The sequence below is a fragment of the Eutrigla gurnardus genome (assembly GCF_963514095.1).
Source record: "Eutrigla gurnardus genome assembly, chromosome: 3".
Taxonomy (NCBI): domain Eukaryota; kingdom Metazoa; phylum Chordata; class Actinopteri; order Perciformes; family Triglidae; genus Eutrigla; species Eutrigla gurnardus.
Window position 1 is genome coordinate 25,144,259 of NC_139917.1, and position 18,703 is coordinate 25,162,961.

Here is an 18,703-nt window from a genome sequence, read left to right on the forward strand (position 1 = left end):
TTCCGTTTTTCTGGTTTTGTTTGATGTCTTAAAGAACAACACAAAATAGACGACATCAATCTGAAACAATTTCCAATGTGAGATAACTTTCTGCTGTGCCAATAAACAATAGATCATAAACACGTTGAGTCTCAGCTGTTCTGGAACACAGAAAAACAGGGTACTTATGGAGTGGACCATTCTGTGAGTGTTTGGTTCCCCGGGTGTGTTTTGGTACGTGACGTGCTGTCATGTGACTTACAGTAAGACGAGGGGAAATCACTTGGCCACTCGGGCAGCACATCAACAAGTTCAAAACAAAGGGGTTCAAAACAAAGGATTTAAGTTTCAAGTCGCACAGGAATCAAAGTGGGTCGAAGTTCACTGAACTTCAAAAAGTCTTCTCGAATGACACAATGTGCAGGAAGCGTGTATGGGTTCCTGCAGCCTTGTTTTAGGGGCAGGTGTGATTCACCACAAACATCTCCACGCTCTTTTAGAGTCTCAGAGGTGAATGGGGTTTTTTTCCTCCTTTCTCCCCACACCATGGGTGTTACTCAGTCTGGCAAGCATATTAAAATAATAATATGTGCCGTTAACGCCGCAGTGAATTGCAAAAGCGGAAATCCTGCTTACCCACTACCTTACTGAGGGGATAACGAAGAGCTTTGTGGGGGCACTCGGGAAAAAGGCCTGATCCCTCCGGGGCGAACGGAAAACTACTGATGACAAACTGGTCAATCTGGAAACGCTCAACATTTTTATAAAACGGGGTGACAAAGGTAGACTGGTTAGCGGATGTTGGTCACTTGAATAATCCTCCAGTAATTTTTGGCAGGGTCACTCTCCTTCCGCCCTGCTTACCTTATCTAAAATCCCTCACACACTTTCTGGAGTCTAATTAAAGTTCTTAAGCAACACTATTTTAGAGTTTTTAAATAATAAAGAGCCGAGGAGGATCTGGGGCCTGCACAACCAGAACCCCCATGTGTCTCAGCTCTTCTGTTCAGTCTCTGCAATCCCATCGGACCCCTAAACCATCAGCTTTTAAACGGGGGCTGGACATTTTTAGAATACCTAAGAGGACAAACCGTGTGGTGGTCGAGACCTAAAGTATTTGTTGAATAAGCCTGGCTAAGCTATGCTTGGTATTTGCTCATTCTATCAGAGAAAATGGTGTTAAAGCAACACGGAGTCACTATGCTTCACTGAGGCAAAGCTAAACCTGCAGGCCAATGTAACGATGTACACATGAAATATGATTAGGTCTAACATGCATCTTGTTTTGTGTCAAGTCTCTATAACATGACGATAACCTTTGCTGCCCCTTATTGACGTTTTAAGCAAAATGCTATATAGAAAAGCATTATGGTTGATTCTCAGAAATGCCAGTAGAAGGAGTTAACAGACCTGATTTGGATCTGTAAATCTGATGGAGCAGTGTGCTTCATACCAAAGAACTGATGCCACCTAAAGAAGTATTGCATGTGATAGCAGTGGCAAAATGAATTCCACATACTCGCTGAAATTTGGGTTGTATCTAACAATCATCATCATATCAATTTATCCATTTAATTTGTTTTGCCCAAGTAATTTTTGGGGCATTTAGGCTTGAAGAGTTAGTTACAAATGATTGTTTATCTAAAACAAAGATTAAAATATATCAGGCCAGATATCTGACTACTATCTGGTGTCTGGCTCTTTAAAGTCTTTGCACGTTTAGGGGTCAATGTCCTCCTGTATGAGATTTTGCACTAAAAGTGCAGGGTAACCTGCTGGATCCAGCGAGCAGGTTCCTTGTGTAAATATGGGATGTCAGGTTTTCAGGCTGATGGATGACACTTCCTGAAAGGCATCCAACAATGCTGTTATACCCACAGGAAACCTGCACTCACACCACACTGCAACGTTCCTCACACCCACCCATTTCCAATGGGCTTCTAAGAAACCCGATGGTTACATCACAAGATTTAGTGAGCCATGGCAACTGCACACAAAAGCCAGTATGCATCCCCTACGTGAAACTACGTAATGCTGAAAACAGAATACGTTCACAATACGCTGCTATGTTGGCTCCTGTGCCCCGTGTGGTGAATGAGGCTGGTGTCATATTTCAGGTGCAGGTGAGAGCATTGTGACAGAATGGCTGGATTAATGTGTTTGACAAAGAGGAGGCACAATGTTAAATGTGCTCTGAAACAGTACAGCGGCCAACACGTGGCTACGGGACAAGATCTGAAAGTGGAGCTCTGAATAAGAATCTCTGAGAATGATGATTTGATTTCCAGCAGGTGCTAAATGTGATCTGAGTGACTCAGGACAGGAGTAGTTCCTGGAAGTAAGTGTGCACGTGTTGAATTTAATACTTTTTGTCATCCGATACATTTAAATTGCTTTTTTACCACCAACAAGGTGTGAACATGCCTAAATTCTTGATTTCATATCCTACAAATATAAAAACTGTGAATGAAATGTTAAAATGTATTTTTTTCAATAATAAAAATGTATATTTTTTGTTCGTACATATGATATAAAATGTTGAACAATTTTTTTTTTTTTTCATTTTTTCATAGTGGGAATGTTTGATTCAGTTGCGGCCGAGTCGGTGAGCTGCTGTTTGAGCTGCACTGTGCTGACACAGACTTGTCCGACACATACCTATGGAAAGTGAGAGCAAGCTGACAAGTAGGCATGAGAGCAGCTACACAGATGAATCTACTTATGGAAAATTATCATATATTTGCTATGGCTTTATGTATCCAAATCACAGATACTTACAATTACATTTATTTTTTTTATAGAATTCCATGAAGTTCTTCATCTATTTTTCACCCCATTCAACATTTGAAACGCCATGAAGTAGTTTTGCATTAAAGATGATAACATCTTCATCTTTTTATTTATTTATTTTTTAACAAATTGCAGGTGTCTGCAACAGGTCTCTGGAGTAAATACCAGAGAGTTCAGAGTACTGACGCACTTGTACACTGATTGTACATCTGTCACCCAACACGACTTGACAAGAAGGACTTTATGGTCTGTTGGAAATCCACCAGGAGATTTACTGGTATCCCGACATGGTGCGGAAAGCTGTGGCCAACTTGGAAGTCTTATATTTGCCACTTCAAGTAGACAGTAACATCTGTTCCATTTAGTTTAATTATCTAAATAGGATAGAGGGCAAAGAAAAACACAATGAGGTTGATGATATTAGATATTTGATAGTTAATGTAAACCTGTTAACCTGCATTGAATTTGTCAGGATGATTAAAGTCATTATTACTGCCAATAAACCAAAAAAGAACAAAAATCTAAGTAGTTTAATTTACAATAATATATTTTAAAATGTGTATAATGTGAGATTTGTAAGTCAGTTATGCATGTGTGTGTGAGAGCACACTACCACGTGTTAATGGATACGGTGCTGACATGGTTTCCATCTTTGATTAATGTCCCACTAAATGTCAGTGGTGTGTCTGCCAAACCTTAGCAGAAGCCAAAACTGCATTTTCTTTTTTTTCCATTTTTACACTATATTTGCTCTATCATTAGTAAAGTGGTGACACGCAATGTCACAAAATCACTCAACTGGAAAACCACACGCTGTGGATAAACGGGATTTGGAGTGTGAGAGAAGAGGTTTTCAAACGGCAGATTTCCAGCCCAACAATGCAGGTGCACTCATAGCCAATGTTAACGCTCGTCGAAAAACCGCGGGTCAAAGCAGCAAGAGCCCCAACAACAGACACAACTGTAGCCTTGCTATTCCAGGACCGAGGACACTCGACACCAAGTGGTTCCAGTTTCAACTTCTTATAATAGGCTTGTTTGCATGCCAAAGGCACATTGCCACGGGGATTGGTCTTTAGATCCCCGTTCGCTGCCAAGATTCTTCACCCTCACCCTCACCCTCGACTGATAGCACATCACCTATGCAAACAGTAGTCATAACCTAGTTTTCCAAGGGGAACTGGGCATCACAAGACGGAAATAGAAACCGATTAATAATTAAATGTTATGCATGTTGCAGTGAAGTTTTATTTTGTGACCTTTAGCCTCATTTTACAGTGGTCGTAAAGGATCACGCTGGCAGATAAGACTCTGATCCTACTGAAATCTTAAAATCGCTGACTATATTTCACAGACTAAGTCAATTCTATTTTTAGCACACAAATGATACTTAACGTGCATAAGGTGCACGTACAGCATCCATTTACATGAAAAAATAATCTCTGGCTATATTCTACTTAGTATTTAATTTCCAGTAATGCAATTCGCAACATACTGCATAAAAATGTCAGTTTGTCTCTATTTTTAATTATTAATCATAAAAGTATTATGTGGGTCATTTATGCAACTTGCAAGAAATATAATTTCATTTTCTCAGACTCGGGTGCATGCTCTTTGACCGGACACACTGACCTGCTGATGGTCTCCATGTTGCCAGACGGGCTGACATCGAGTTGGCTGAGTGGCGAGGCAGTGTCTGGGTTGACTTGGCGAGCTGTCTCCATCGGCTCGGGACTTTGGCTTCTCAGCTCGGTTCTCAGGGGCAAAACTATGGGTATGGAGAGGGACCTTGTGTGGGGCAACCCAGCAGAGCGGCTGGGCTGAGGGATGACCTGAGCCCCGCCGTCGCTCTTCCCTTTCCTCATCTATCACAGTGAGAGAGAGAGAGAGATGTCAACAACAGGTGAGTCTCGTGACACGACATATGAGACAGCACGATAGGTAAACGATACGTGCAAGACTGTGACAAATTCTGCACAATAAAGTTCATATGATCGCCCGCACACACACACACACACATACAGAAACACAGCCTACCTCTACCTTTGCTCAGGTTTCTATAAAACATACATTTGAAAGTCAACTGAGGTGAGGCAGACCGCAATAAAAGAACCAGAAAAGAAAATTAGCTTAGCTTGTTAAAGTGAAAGGTTAGACTGATGTTTGTCTTACCGTGGTGACCCTGAGTGGGTGTAAACAGCGTGAACCACTGACTGAAGTATAGGAGAAGAACCTCAACCTAACTACAGCCACATTGTGAGTACTCCTCTGCATTCTTCTACTTTAATTTCAACCAGATAAACAGAGAGAGAGAGAGGACTGGTGAAACAGCTGCTAATGAACACGGAGTCTAAATAGCTGGCTGACTGTGGAAAACAGAGTATGACGCCAGCAGCTTAAGTATTGATAATGGTTAAAAACACCCGATGCTAAAAGAGGCTTGCCTCGAGATAAACTTCCGTGGGTTGAATTAAAAGGTCTACTTTTTTTTTTCTTTACACCAATTATCAGCCGAACATTTCCATTTGGGGTTGAACTTAATGGATTGTTCGTAAATCCATGGCTGCTGCCTCCACTTAGTCATTGGTGCATTTAATGGTTGGATCTTTGGGAACACAATTTGGATTTTGCCCTCCATGGCTTTGTAATTGATGGAGCTAAATTGGTCATTCACAGAAAACCGGTAGTGAAAAAGCTACTGCAGCCGCCTGCCAAGAGATCCAGACGTAGCCGCCATCGAACAGAGCACTCACCAACTCAACCTCGCTACTCAACCGTAAAATGTTCTATTCTTGTGTAGCATAAATGGGACTACTGCTTGCATTTCGTTGTGCAACCCTGTGTTATACAATGACAATAAATGGACCTTAAATGAACCTTGAAGAGGGTGAAATGAATGGGGACATTAGTATTTTTTAGGGTAGATATCATATATATATATATATTACATAATATTAAAAAGGAGCCCAGGCCTCTTTCAGTAAATGCTCACAGGAATGATAGGAAGTGAGGAATCTGTTGGTGTCAACTTTAGATAACGGAATCAGCAGCTGGACGTTTAAGTTAAATGTGTTTCGTGTATCAGTAAAGTTGATAGTGTTATATATGTTTACTGCTGATTGCTACTGTTTTGTTTCAGTTGAACATTCTGTTGCTTGTAAAAACATCGACCGGCATCTACTCCTTGTCTAAATCTTCTGTAATCGTATACTACGTAATCGTAAACTTCTGATCAATAATTAATATCGACGGATGTTTTGTCCAATACAGTTTTCAACGTTTCTTTCTCTTCTAATAGAAACCCTTGAAGGCAATTTGCTGACATCAGCCCTTATTGGAAGAGTGATCAGCTCGCTGTGCAACAAGTTGAGGGTAGAACATAGTGAGGGTAGATGAGCGAGCAATACTTTCTTAGCTTAAAGGTTGAAGTAATTTCAGGTAGTTGAAAACATTCTTAAGCTTTAGTTATGTACCAGCTCTGCTAAAACCACTCGGGGAAGCAAACATCCTTTATCAGCAGATGTTTTCACCCTCCTGAGCTTACAATGCTGTCAGCATTTCTTTAATCTCAACAGTGACATTAAATCTTTGTTTCAAACTGAATTCGCAACAATCAAGTCTGTCTTTGTTGTCAAGCTGAAGCCAAACTCACAGAAATGACTCGTTCCATCACATAGACAAACATGAACGTATACGTAGTTAATTTTAAGGATATTTCTAAGCACTTATTACAGATCAATTCATGACCAAATGTAGCTTTTATGGCAGGGGTCATCATTAACAATACTACAAAACAGTTGGAATGGCATACCATAGCCCATGTTTCTCTGATGCTGCAACTAAGTGTTGTTGTTTCCTGCAGCAGATCGCCTTTATCAAATCACATCATGTGACTTGGGAGGCTGTCTGAAAGCCTCAGGCTGATCAACACAAAGGTAATGCAGCAGATAGAAAAAGTATTTATTGGAAAGGGTGGGAAATAGACTGTAGTAAACCGTTAGGCCAGACCCCTTAAGCAAAAAGCATACATCACAGTACTTAATGATAGCATGACACAATTTTTGTACCTTCTTTTTCCTCCGCCTTGCCTTTGGAGAGTTAGTGGAGGATTTGTTCAGAAGCTCTGCATTTTGTGGTGGGTCTTTTTCTCCAGGCTTGAAAAATGAACGGAGAGAAAATGCGACATAAAGAGATTGAGATTAAAAGTGTACAGAAAGATTAATTTGTAAAACAGTACAAAGAACATTTAAATGTACAAGAATGCATTTACTACATATGTATTTATTACAAGACAGCTAATAGCTGCTTAAACACTCCTGGACAAATGAGTGCATGAAATAATAAATACTAATTCATTTGTTGAATGTAATGATACATCTCTAATATCATTATTCTTCTTATTCAAAATTTGACATGCTTCAATAAATGCTACACAAAAAAGTCAAATACTCCTGCAGTGCACGTGTTGTCTAAAGACTCCTATCCTGGGAAGAAACGATAACTTATCAGTCATGTCGGTTGCATGTTATTAAATTCAAACTGGGTGACCTGATTACCATTGCAGGCGGCATGCACATGTCAGCATGACACTGATAACATCTTTAAAGCTCACAGAAACCTAAACAGACGCACACAGAAATGGCTTCCGTGTCGGAAAACAGTTTTTTTCCAAAACATGCCTGTGTGTTACGTTCATCACGTCACAGAGATCCCATGGCTGGTGTTAAAAAAGGACGACGTAAGGGAATTTGAAGGGTTCATGCAGGTTTGATCCGGGAATGTCACATAAACGTCAACACTGCTTTTCACAGCAGACAGACAAAGACTTCCAGGACAGGTACACTGAGGAACATTGACATATAATGATAATGATAAACGTATAATGATGTATGATCACACACCTGCATTGTGGGAAGCGGCCTCGCTGTGCTTTCATTGAGTGGGCAGGGTGATTTGTTTGTGTCTGTCATGTGAACCTCCTGAAGCCAGAGAGAGGACAAAAGAAGATGGTCACAGTAATGCATGTCTTTTTTGTACAGTAGCAAAAGGAGCAACATATCCTGCTTAACAATAAATATTCCTCTCATTGTACCTTCTTCGCTGGCCTGGAACAAACTTTACACCAATTAAGGGGGTCAGTGTGTCTCTGTCAGCATCCTCGGACCATAAAGCATCTTTGATTTTCTGCCCTGTCTGTGTTGACTTTGCTTGAGGTCCCTCTGAGTGAAAGTTTGATATTTGTACAGGGCGTTTGTACCATCAAAGACACATGTTATACCAGTATATTTCCCCAGTATATTCCATTTCTACATAAGTTAAAACCCAGACTACAGCTCTGCATTTACATATTTGGGACTCTGTGAAACTGTATTGAAAATAAATAATTATCTGAAGCCATTTACACAATTCTTCGGATACTTTAAGAGATATAACATTCATAAACAGAATCTGACTGAAATTGCTTTGAAATGGGTGTTTTGCTGCTGTGCTGTGCTTGATTTGTTTCTTGCAGACATGTTCCCTCGGGTAGCTACAGATGCAGCAGCAAGACGCCGCCAGGAAAGCCAGCAGACCAGATGATCTCGCTTATCAATAAAGCTGTGAGTCATCGAAGGAGCAAATATCAATCAGCAAGACAGACTCAAAACAGCCACCTGTGGGGGAGTCCTTTCTGCGTGGCTGAGTAAGATCAATTTTAACCTGACATTATGTACGCCTGCACTGTATCTATCCTCCAAGTGGATGGCCAGAGGGTGAGGTCACAGTCCAGAGAGGAACTCATACTGTGCAAAGTGCATGGGCAAAACACGTGATTCACGGTAATTTGTCCTACCAGCTGCACTTCATTATACTGGACACCAACACAGATCCATTTCATATAATCTTAGCATCTGGTGTGCCTATGAGTATACAACACCTTGACACTATCAGCGGTCGACAGTCCTTCTGTGCAGCCTCCTCCGTCTCTGGCAGTCTCAAATATATTGCTGTAGTTCTGGATGAGCCTGACCATGATCATGTTGCAGGTATTTTGGTCCTTCATTGCTTCAAAACCAGCAGCCACGCTGGAAAAGAGGGGGAAGAGAGGAAAAACCACACAAAAAAGCAAACAGATAAGATTTCATCAAATTCTTTAAACATATAGCAACATTTTTCTCTCACTCATTCAACGAGTGTGATAATAACATTGAAATTAAGTCGTCAAGTAGTTGGAAGGGACAGAACTCAGGCGTCCCGGTGACTATGATGTCTGATGCTACTGAACAGCTGTGTGAGATGTACACTGGGCTCTAATTATAATCCAAAACACACACACCCTGACCCTTTCTCTAACCTTCACCTAAACCTAATCTTACCTTGACTCTAAACTAAGTCTTCACCCTGAAATGTAATGATTTATGTTCATGGTGACGTGTAATTGTCCCAATTTGTAAAAAAAAAAAAAAAAGGTGAGTCCCCACAATGTGAGTGTGTTGTCAGATATATGTCCCCACATGACTGGTAAAACATACCAACGCACGTACAGCATCTGATGAAGAGAACAGCACGTACAGAATGAAAGAGTATCTCCTCCACTCCTTCCAGTAAGGCCAGATGTTTTTACCGTGCAGGGCCCCCTGACCTGAACACCCACTTTATTATGGGAAGATGATCACAAGTCAACAGTCTGGAGAACAGTAGGTGTAGGTCGAAATGTCAATATGATTTTAACCTCGGTGCCCAGTAAGCCCATCACAAATAGACCAGTGAGAACACAGTTACGGTACTCAGTTCAGCAGCTGCATGGAGGCACTGATGCATCTTTTATTTATGAACATCACAGTAACAGTTGAACTACTTGAAATCTGTTCAAAAATCTGTTCAAAAATCAGAAAAAACTAAATGTTAGGAAGCTTATTAATGGATTCAAGGATCATTTATTTTCATTAATGAGCAATGTATTATCATGTATCACCCCCCAGACTTTTACACTGTCATGATTTCATCTTCACTAAATAAGCTACAGCGCCACCTGCTGGGCAAATCATTTGAGAGACCAGCACAGACAGAATTCAGATTTTTTTTTTAAAGTATACAGCTGCCTGTTTTTTCTTGATGAACCTACGTAGATGTTCCCCCAATAATGGCTGAACGTGATTTTCTGTTCTTCTTAAAATAAAAATATACAAATAGATTATTTTTGAATCATTGACAAAGGCAGCTGCATCAACATGACTGGTTAATTATCTCACCCACTATGTACTGCGTGTTATGAGTGTAATCATTCTACCCAAACAACTGCTCTGACATATGAAACCAATGTTTAATATCTGACTCAGTAAATAGAAATAGGGGAGAGGAGATCAGATCCCTCAGCTTTAGCTATCAGGACTGTTTGTCTGCCTGTTGTTTTCCTACACTTACTCTATTATTTAAAGACTGCAACAAACATGTTTTGTAAAGGTCACAGTTAAAACTCTAAACTCACTAAAGCCTTCAGGAATGTCGGTTATGTTATTCAAGGATATGAACACACTAAATTAGGCCTGTTAACAGGACTGCACGTGCTGGAGAATTAGTTTAGTCCAGTTAAGTCAAGTTAGATTTTCCCTTAAGTTCAAATCATTACAACTGATGTGAGACTGGGGGCGTTAATTTCACCCTAATGGTGAGATTGGTCCGGGATGTTTGTTCTGACAGCTTGATCACAAATAGGTTCAACTCACTGGAAGACACTGGGTCCAAACACAGTGGCAAGGTTGAGGGCAGTCATACGGTTTTCCTTGTGGTTGCACTCCACGAGGGTGAGGAAGTGGCAGATGTAGCGCAGGAGGCTGTGGTGGATGTCTGGAAGCCGCTGGAGCAGGTCTCTCATATCCGACCAAGACACCTCATCACCGCACTCTAGAAACACACAGGGACATATCAGACCAAGTCAAAGGTTGGCATCTGACTCAGTTTCATTTCGTAAGTCTATGTTTACATTTACATTTTTAGGGCATTTAGCATTTGATGCTTTTGTCCAATGCGACTTACAATAAGTAAATTTGTTGAAAGAAAGAAACCACAAGATATCATTGCCGATAAAGTAAAAGCGGAAAAGTAGAAACAAGTGTTAGGTCCTCGTCAGACTAAAGTGGTAGCTGTTCAGCAAGGATACCTTAAGAACAACAGTGCTATGATCATTAAAACCTTAACCCTACAAAAACAACACACAGATGAACTGAACTAACCTGTTGATGAATGTTTTTCTAATTGTTTCCTTGTAGCTAGGCAGCAGCTATCCGGGTATTATCACGTTTAATTATATAAACACTTATTAACAGTGTGAATTTTTCTGAATATCTGGTTTGAATTCCGTGCTGCAACAGGGAGCCAGTTGAGGTCACGGAGAAGGGGGGGTCACATGGGAGAATTTGGGTAGGTTGAAGTTTTAGAAAAGCTGAGACTTCTGACAAATGCTCCCAAACTTAGAGCATTCTTTTGTCAACTTTCACCTGTTCATCTGTCTTTTTGCCCACAACTAAATGAAAACGTAAAACATTTATCGATTTTGAGTGAAACACGTTAAGTTTCAGTAAACAGGTTTACAGCCAGTCTCCAGCAGGCGCTGAAAGCTCCATCCACCTGCTCTCTGGAATATCTCATCTGGAGTTGTGGTAACTACTGTACGTGAGCATTAGAGCAAAGAGCCTGAAAGTATGTTGATGCTATTACTCCGGACACATAATTGGGTCAGAGTTGGATAAACGGATATGGCTTCTGATCCCTTAATGAATGAGTGACGCAAACGTGCGTGCGCCTACGTGAGTTTGTGCATGTGTTTAAAGCGGGAATGTGTGTACGTCTACCTGAATAAGCAGAGTGGTCACAACTACTCTGGTTGTCGCTGAGTGAAGTAGTTATTATGTGTATATGCATGCAAGTGTTACATCACTTTCCTGTAATGCAGCCTTTAAAACCAGGAAAAAATCCAAATAAATGTACACCTTATTACGCAAAATTGTCCGCAACAGTCAAACTAGAGAGAAATGCAAGGTAAAATATCAACTAAGATATGCTTGTATGAAAAATGTTGTACTGTTAAATGAACTTGAACTACTAAAGCAGTAAACTGAGCATGATGTGTCCATATGTGTGATTACAATATACTGTATTTAGGTATTATCCACCTTTTAATTTGTTTATTAATTCATCTTATAAATGTACAATATGGGCACTCACGTGCCATATTGTTATGCGATGAGACTGATCTGGAATCTGCCCATGTGAGAAAATTATTCATATTTTTTGCCTTGACAGCTAAATTGTATCCACTATAAATAATTAATAAGGTTTTCTTAGAAGCCACAGGACATTATGCCACCCATTAGCAAGAAGATAACCAGTTAGAGCTGCAACTAATGAGGACACTTATAATACATTGGTCAATCTATGTGCATGTATTTTTATCATGATGCTAATCATCTCACATTCATTCATCATATACCTTTAAGGTTTTTGAATTCTCCAAATACTGGCGAGGAGGCTAAACCAATTTTACAAAGTACAGCAAAATAATTTGATGAGAGTAGTTATGGCCAAGTCTTGCATCAAAGAGCTAATATGTTATGCAGCATTTGGCCACAGGCCCTGAAAAATAGGCTGATATTCATAGGTTCTACGAGGGGAAAACGAATGCTGGAGCCAAAATGTGCACTCTCCTCCCATTAAATAGATTAAACCCAGTGATGGAGGAGAGCATAGAGTGAGCGCATACACTTCACCTGCCAAATCACCGTGATTATTGCCAGAAATATCACACACACACACATTTATATAGTATATATACTGTCTATATCCCTTGTCTGGTGCTGCAGATGACTGCAGAGTGCTATAAATACATTTCACCAACTAAAGATAACTGTGTTCATATCATCCAAACAGAGTCATGACCCAGATATACACTACACTACACTTAAAACTGATCTACTGGAGCTGGTAGGATAAAGGAGGCACGTAAGAAAGAACTGGAACAACAGGAACTACTTTCTCTGACCTTGGTGATGCTGAATCAGCGCCTGTTGGACTGTCGAGTCTACCAGACCCACTGGCAGGTCCCTGAGGAACCGTTTGAGCAAGCTGGCCACCGTACAGGGATCAGATTCAGACAGAAGGTCCACATCCTCTCCACTCTCCAGCCGCTGTTTCAGGGTCTCCACGGCGCGCATGTTCCCATTCACCCTGAACAAACCTTCCTGATGCAAGGCTGGAAGAAATGAAGAGAGACATTGTGAACTAGAGCATTCAACTGTTAAATAAACATGACATTTTAACCATCATGTTATCTACACAGAGCTAAAACATGTTTCATAATTCTTCCATTTTTCCTGTTTGTTTTAGGATTCTGTCAATGGTCCAAGCAATCATAACATTTCCCTACATTTATGAGTATTATTTTCTCCAGAGGATGATTTTGGGGTTTTCTGATACCATATATTTCGTGTGTAGCGCCAATATCTCCTCTATTTCAATGATCAGTTTAAAATTCAGCTTACGAAATGAATATGTCAAAATACAACTTGAAATTTGATAATCAATATTCAACATTTATCAACACCAGTGAACTTAGTCCCCCGAGTTTAACCCTGCATTGGTTTTGTGTGAATCCTGGACGAACGTTGCTTTTTTTTAATCACAAACTATTTTTCAATAATAATGTGGTGGTTACATTAGCGTTAATTAACGTGAGCTAACGTAACGTTAGCTAATGTTAGCCACAGTTTTTCTTTTTAGCTTTTTAGCGTTTTAACAATGTTCGCCAGCACAGGTTCACCGGAAGGCCTGCTAGCTTAAACTTATGCTAACGTTATTTACCTTCGCGTAACTCGGCCAACGGCTCTCTCATGGACGGAGGAGTGAATACGTTATGCCGTTGTATAAATAATAATAATTTAAAAAATCCCGATAGTAAATGGGAAGATAACGCGAAACATCGTTACGTAGCCTAACTTCTGCGGTGGTAAGCTTGACATTTGTTACTCAATTTTCCCGTACGTAAGTTATATTTATACATTTTTCACATTTACACATGGAACTACTTTCCACCCAAAAACACAAGTCCCTGAGATAAGCTGCCCTGTTGAGGAAGCATACACTTCAGGGATGTAACTAACTAACCCCCTCATCCAAATAGCCTTTTCTTTCCGGGAAGGTGCTTTATTATAATATAATATAATGTTATAGAACAATAATAGTCTATTATCATTAGAGGCCTGTAGTTTTAGTAGCCGAGATTAGAAGTTCCACTTCCCTTTACTGCCATCTAGTGGTCAAACAGAGGAACTACGGGATATGGTAGAAGAAGGTCAACAAATATAAAAATATATATTTTATGCCATTCCAGTCACCAATGTAATCCATCATACTGAGCATCAAGTCTGCAGCTTTGTTAACTTTATTATTTAGATCTATTATTATTATTTTTCTTCTGTGTATGGGTGGGATGGGGGAAACTGTAAATTTTATTCGATGAAACCACAAATAGTAATATATCCGCTGTATTCATATTACTTCGGATACTTCTGAGAGTTGCTAGATTCTTAAAACATTGTCTTATTTGGAAGTCACTGCTACTCAAACTGATATAATTTCTTTATACATTTATATTATTAATTATATATATATGCAATTCAGTATGGGATGCTCATCAGAAACAAAAAAGACAATTTGGATTTTCATATAGAAGATGGTCAAGCATTGCAACACTTTTTCTGGGGGCTATATTCTATTCTGTAGTGTTTTCCTCACCATGCTTACGGAGATGCTCAACCATCCTACGCAAGACCCGAGGCACACCATCCTCCACCAGACCCCTCTCCTGCAGCTCAAACAGGGACACTCCAAACAGCTTGGTGTACTTGGCTGTCAATGTCCCGGTTCGCAGGATGGGGATCTGGACCATCTTCTTCATGTCTTCTTTAACCTGCACCGCTGTCTTGCTGTGCTGCAGGGAGAAGAGCAGAGAGCAGCAGTCAGCCGCTGACGCTACGGGAACATCGGGCATCGCTGAAGTCGGCACCGGGTTAGAAACCACAGAGACACCTGTCCTGGAGGAGGGAGGCTGACTCTGCTCAATAGACTAAAAGGTGTGTGTTGGGATGATGGTGGCGTCCCTGTGGAGTCCATACATGCGCTGTCATACTGACACTGAGAGGACAGAGTGTGCTGAGAGCTGGGAAGGAAAGGGGAGGACTGGCCGTGCGTGCGTGTGTTGCTACGACAAATATCAGGTTACCACGCAACACCTTTGGTTAAAGACATTGTCAGAGTGACACAGACACGCCACCACAAATAGACATGCTGTATGTTTGCACATGTAGAGGTCTATGTTCAGGTGAGATTCTGGCCAGCTGAATATTCATTTGAATGGATAGTATGTTGAGAGCTGGAGGGGTTGTCAGTCCAATTCCCACCGTGATAACCATGCTAAACCAGCTTAGGTGTGAACTGAGAGGGAAGCACACAGGAGTTGGCTCTTTGTGTGTGTGATATATTATTATTACTTCATTGGATTGATATTATTGATACTTTGTTTAAATATGTATCGATGTAGTAGCTGGTTGATGTGTAGTTTAATATAGATCATACATTTTATAAACACATATTTGTCTGTCAAGTTAAATGGAGTGGAGTAAACACTACAATATTTCCCTCTAAAATGTAGTGGAGAACTGAAATACTGAGGTAAAGTACAGGTATTTCAAAATTGTACTCAAGTACAGTAGTTTAGTAAATGTACTTAGTTACTTTATTGCTGATTTGAGCCCATTCCCCATCGGTGGATAAACCTTGTAAACCAGAGTCTAAGCATGTATTTAGGGTGTTAATTCACCTGCTGTTATACGTCTTAATCTGATAACCTTTCAAGGCAAACAGTGCCACATGCTATCTCTGTGTATCGATGCACACGCTGTACGACACACTCTTATTGTCTATCCCCGAGCGTAAACACAATCTCCGTTAAAGGAGCCAACATTAGACAGAGCAGGGTAAGTTACTGATTCCTTTATTGCATTCAACTACAGCATATATGTCTCTGTTTAATTAGTACTAGAAGCAAGCGAGGCACACAAACCAGACGCAGGAAAAGACTTCCTGCACATCAGAGCGACACAGTTTTACTCTTGTAGCCATGGCTACGACCACACCATGTGATATATTCGTTCCAGAGTTCACTGCTTCAAACGGGTGAACTGACCCACACGGTGACATGAGAGGCCCCCCCCCCCCCCCCCGGCTATGATTTTGTCACGATGAGGTCCACGGTGACGGTGTTTACCGTGTTGGGAAGGTAGATAATAATTTCCTATGTGGCCAGTTGTTTGGGCAGAATGCATACGAGCACGTCGCAGCTGATTTAAAGTCCATCTCACAGATGGTGCTAAGATGACTAAAGAGACTAAATCTTTTCCCCGGCAGATGCCCTCGCAGCGTTAATACGACATGCAACCGACAATGTGTTAACGGTGTTTACTCATCCACTCCTTTCTGAGGTGAGGTGCAAAAAATATGCCAATTCCTGATGAAAGTGAAATGGTAATTATGTACCCTCGGAACTTTGATTCGGACTGCTTCATGCTTGGATGGCCGCCTGAAAAGTAACACAATTTAATGAGCTAAAATGCCCTGAGATGGTGAATATTAACTAAGAACATAGAGCGGCTGGGTCTTCAGGTGTGAGAGGATGTTAGCAGTCAGTATGTCAGTTGGTAAGAGGTTTGGGAGGGTATAAATAAGCTGGGATTCTATTTGCACAAAGTCAAGCAAAACAAGTTCATAACCATTTTAATATTTTTAACTGTATGGTGTATGGAAGAAGAATCTGATTTATCTTTATGATGTAGAATATTGATAACACAGCTTTTATGAAGGTAACATATGTTAAGTTAAATGTGCTTGATGTGAATCACTATGTAACGTTGAAGATTATACAGTTTTATAATATACTGTTGTTATTAAGTAATAATACGTTTATTAAATAGACCACAACCTAATTTAAGAGTCACTGGTAAACCTTTCATGGCTACACACTGGTAAACTACTACTCATGCAGGTGTTTAAGAGTTAAGCCGGTCTGAGCTGAGGTCTGACTGTGACGGGCCTGACTGAACAGATGTCACCTAAATCTGCCTTTACTCTCGTGCGTGCGCGCACACGCATGCAAACACACACGCATGCAAACACACACACATGCAAACACACACGCATGCAAAGACTTCCTGTTGGTACTCATTTGCCTCTATTGTTTACCAGGACAGCCTGCAGTGATTTACCTTATAACCCTCCCCCCTCCCCCATCCTTTAAACAGTTTCACACTACAACTTCCAACAGTGAGAAACAAACCTATTGTCAAGGAACTATAAAGAGACTCTTTAAGCTCTTGACTGCTGAAAGTTTGCTTTCTCCCCTTGAGAAGTGTTTCTAGTTTAAATACTGTGTGCAGTTCAAGTGGGCTGACTTGGCAGCTTAGTTTAAAGTTGAAAAAAAATGTTGTATACAAATGAACTGTTGCAGGCGAGCCTCTCTTCCTGTGTCTTTAAACTTGCTCATGGAGAGGATAGCAAGCCCAAGCCTGTGCCCTCCTTCCCAGGCCCTCCCCCTCCCCCCTGTCTCTCCCTTAGTGGGTGGCCATTGGAGCAACTGGTAGCAAAAGCACAGCAACAGCTGCTCAACTCAAAGAAACTCCTGCTAGAGACATGCAGTTTTAAAAATACACACACAATGTACTGTTAAAGAGTGTAGCTCTTTTAAAACACTTTTTCCATTAAGAACATTTTGTGACCGATGACCTCATCGAGGCACTGAGTCACTGCTCGGAAGAAATGACAGGTATTTACAGGAAACATGAAGCTTTACTTTATTAACTTTATTTATCCCCATTTTTTTTCTCTTGTACTCTTATATGGTTGTACAAGGATTTCAGACCCAGTACTGCTGGCTGTCCAGGAGTCTGTGAAAGTATTCAGTCATGTATTTAGTGAGCAAAGTTGGAGCCACTTGTGTCTACCAGAAGATTCAACGCCATCACAAAAGTGTGCAGACTGACACTGAAGAACACACTCCCATTGTGCATTCTTTAGCCCTTAATCACAGCTTGAATGGGAAGTCTTTGAGCAAAGTCAGGCTCTGTAGTTTTTTACTCACACAGATGGTCAGAGCTCCGGCCCCCATTCTTCCACAGAAGAAATGCCTGCGGAGGCAAAGATGAGGGGGAAAACTGCTGCTCTCTTCCCTCCTTCCCTCCTCACTCTGTTCGAGGACACATTCCTGAACTTTCCCCCGTGGTGGAAATCCCGTCCACCTTGAAATGCGGCATCCAAAAACCCAACATTGATAATCCACAGCAGGAGAGAGTGTAAAGAAGTGCTGTCAATACCGGTGGACCGACCCATGCGCACAGATTAGTGCTTGTCTTTCTCTTCCTCCCTCTTTATTCCTCTCTCTCCTCCTAGAGTGAAATCTGAGCCGAGCTCTCCCATTGGCTGAGTGGCCTGGTCATGTGATTAAGGGGGTTAAAACCCCAAACTTTTAAGTCTGTGGCTGTAGGAATCCTCTGAGGGAAGAAAAGAGGAGGACGCTTGTAAGGTCGGACTGAAGTGAAGCAAAGTCTGCTGTATGGCAGCATTCAAATAACGAAACATTAAATAACCTTTATTTTAATCCATTTTAGACCTTACCTTCATAACTTGGACCGTTATTCTTCAGTTTAAAATATTTTAGTACATTTTCACATCAAACATTCTTATTTGTAATTAACAATAATTTAGGACTATATTGTCATTTGAAATAAAAACCATTTTTAAACCTGTATTACAATCTTAAATATCTACATTTAAACATCTTAATTATGTATATTATGATGAAATAGAAAAATTCTGTGTGAAGTTATAATTTCAATCAGTTATACGTAAA

At 40.6% G+C, this 18,703-nt stretch overlaps 1 protein-coding gene across 3 annotated transcripts in view; it reads right to left on the reverse strand.

The window, feature by feature from the left end:
* The window catches only part of fam13a (family with sequence similarity 13 member A), a 43,894-nt gene extending 25,668 nt beyond the window's left edge, over window positions 1-18,226 (reverse strand). For 2 of the 3 annotated variants that reach the window (XM_084006097.1, XM_084006096.1), the window contains exons 1-8: window positions 17,936-18,226; window positions 14,539-14,734; window positions 12,788-12,997; window positions 10,476-10,653; window positions 8,687-8,834; window positions 7,671-7,748; window positions 6,837-6,923; window positions 4,402-4,634 (exon numbers count right to left, since the gene is read on the reverse strand). In XM_084006097.1, the coding sequence (XP_083862223.1) occupies window positions 4,402-4,634; window positions 6,837-6,923; window positions 7,671-7,748; window positions 8,687-8,834; window positions 10,476-10,653; window positions 12,788-12,997; window positions 14,539-14,734; window positions 17,936-17,962 (1,157 nt within the window). In that variant the 5' untranslated portion in view covers window positions 17,963-18,226. The remainder of the gene's footprint in view (window positions 1-4,401; window positions 4,635-6,836; window positions 6,924-7,670; window positions 7,749-8,686; window positions 8,835-10,475; window positions 10,654-12,787; window positions 12,998-14,538; window positions 14,735-17,935) is intronic. The other variant, XM_084006098.1, reaches the window with a different exon arrangement.
* Window positions 18,227-18,703: the final 477 nt, after the last annotated feature.